We start from the raw sequence: 1,994 nt of genomic DNA on the forward strand, positions 1-1,994 counted from the left end.
GACACGGGGCCTCTGTGGTTTCGGATCGGGTACGATTCTCGTTCGGGTTCGTAGTCGGAGCCTTTTCCCAGTTATATCATGTGCGCTTCCGTAGTATTGGATCTCATTAACGATATCTGCGGATTAGGTTTCTCGAAGAAACCCCGATCGATTGTGGCCAGTTGCGACATGGCGACGATCGCGTTCCGACTCCTCTCTCGCCGGACTCTCACCAGCGCCATAGGCAAGGCCGCCGAGCACCTTCCTCAGGTCAATTGTCTCTCATCATCGTCTTTTTTCAATATTTCATTCCGAATTGAGACTCAAAAGCTACGGGGCCTGTGGCAGGGTCGTTGGTCGTGGCGGTCCTATCTGCTTGGCTTCGACGACACGGCGATGGCCGAGGCCAAAAGGCGGTTAGGCCACGCGTCGTACATGAAGTAAGTACTAGTACTAGTAGTAACAAAAGATTTGCAGCTCACTAATAGCCTCCCGTGTGTGCGTTCGTCTGCACTGCAGGCTGCTGGAGAAAGAGCAGGCAGCTGTCGACCGGACCCTCGGCCGCTTGGTTTTTGGGTCGGCCGTGGTTTCCGTCGGATTGCTCCTTGCCAAGATTTATCCACCTCCCCCAGCAAGCGGACATACAATTACCCCTACTTCAGACGGGGTGTAGGGAAGAGATCCCGGTTTCATTTGGATATATGAAATACTCCAAAGGAGTAACATGCTTTTCAGGTGCAAATAAGATGGGTGTAATTCCTTTTTGATGTAGCTCACCGTTCATGCCGAATTGGATGGGTGTAATTCCTCTTTTATATAGCTCATCATTCAGCCAAATGATAAAATGGGTGTGATTCTGATAATGTATTCAACTGTCCTTATATACTACTATCTCTGTAACTTTTTTATAAGGCATTTTTTTAAGAATTTTTATAATACGTTTTTAGAGTTTATGACAGCGTCAAAAAACGTCTTGTACTCATTTGACTTGGTATGTGGGGAGATGACGAAGCGTGTTTTTTTTAATAAATAAAGCGGTATTTTGATGGTTTCTTTCTGGGGTATAATTATGTTTTATCTGCAAATTAACATATATATGCAGGAAGTTTCTTGCAGTAGTGATTACATATATTATATTGGTGCTACAGTGTTGCATGTTGGGTTGTCAGGTAATGAGAGGGTGCAAGAGACTGTTGTATTTTTGTGAACTGATTGTTGTTGATTGATTTGAGAAATAATTGACCAGTCAAAATCGTGAACCAAATTTAAAATTGAACACCTCACTTGAATGAGAGAACTCCTTGGAAAATTGTTGATCAGGTCAAAATTGAGAACCAAATACAAAAGCAATGTCTTCAATTGAATGAGAGGCCTTCACCCTCTAGGGAGCTTATAGTGATACTAGAAGTTCTTAGGGTTGTACATGTTCTATTTTTACGTGGTGATTGCTTTTAAATTGTGAAAAATATTTACGTGCTAGTTGGTATGGCGTGTGGGGGAAACAATGGAGTGTGTTCCTTTTATCAGAGATGCTACACCTACGGACAGACTTTATGAAATCATGGTTATGGATGGATGTGTCATTTTTTTTTCAAGAAACTGATGTGTCAATTTATGGTTGGAGATTAGGGAAGAGTGGCTCAAGAGTGAAAATCAGGAAAGTGATTGGTGGGAGAGTGTTTGGTATGACCAATCCGTAGCGAATCATCTGTGAGTGTATCATTTTTCTTTTTCTGTTGTGGTGTTCGGGTGGGTCTTTTTGACCGTGTGATTGGAGGGCGTCTTTTATAATTAATACAAATACATGAGAAAATTACCTATTTTGGCAGCATGTGTTACGCTGGTGCTAAAAGAGTTATAGGGGGCACTTCTTTTTTGTCAATAAAGGCCCATACCACCCAGGCACGTACCAAGGGATCCATTCATCGAGAGATCCCACCATGAAGCCCGACTCAATGACCCAATCAATCATGTAAACAATCCAATTTGAAGACCTAAGTTAAATGAGGGGGCTT

The 1,994-nt window shown here is 42.8% G+C and overlaps 1 protein-coding gene across 1 annotated transcript; it reads left to right on the forward strand.

Annotated features, from left to right (window-relative positions):
* Window positions 1–887, forward strand: LOC109739091 (uncharacterized). The gene is made up of 4 exons (XM_040401992.3): window positions 1–46; window positions 128–249; window positions 328–419; window positions 499–887. The coding sequence occupies exons 2-4, from the start codon at window positions 169–171 to the stop codon at window positions 650–652; spliced, it is 327 nt and encodes a 108-aa protein (XP_040257926.1). The 5' UTR covers window positions 1–46; window positions 128–168; the 3' UTR covers window positions 653–887.
* Window positions 888–1,994: the final 1,107 nt, after the last annotated feature.

The sequence above is a fragment of the Aegilops tauschii genome, chromosome 3, assembly GCF_002575655.3.
Source record: "Aegilops tauschii subsp. strangulata cultivar AL8/78 chromosome 3, Aet v6.0, whole genome shotgun sequence".
In the NCBI taxonomy this organism is placed as follows: domain Eukaryota; kingdom Viridiplantae; phylum Streptophyta; class Magnoliopsida; order Poales; family Poaceae; genus Aegilops; species Aegilops tauschii.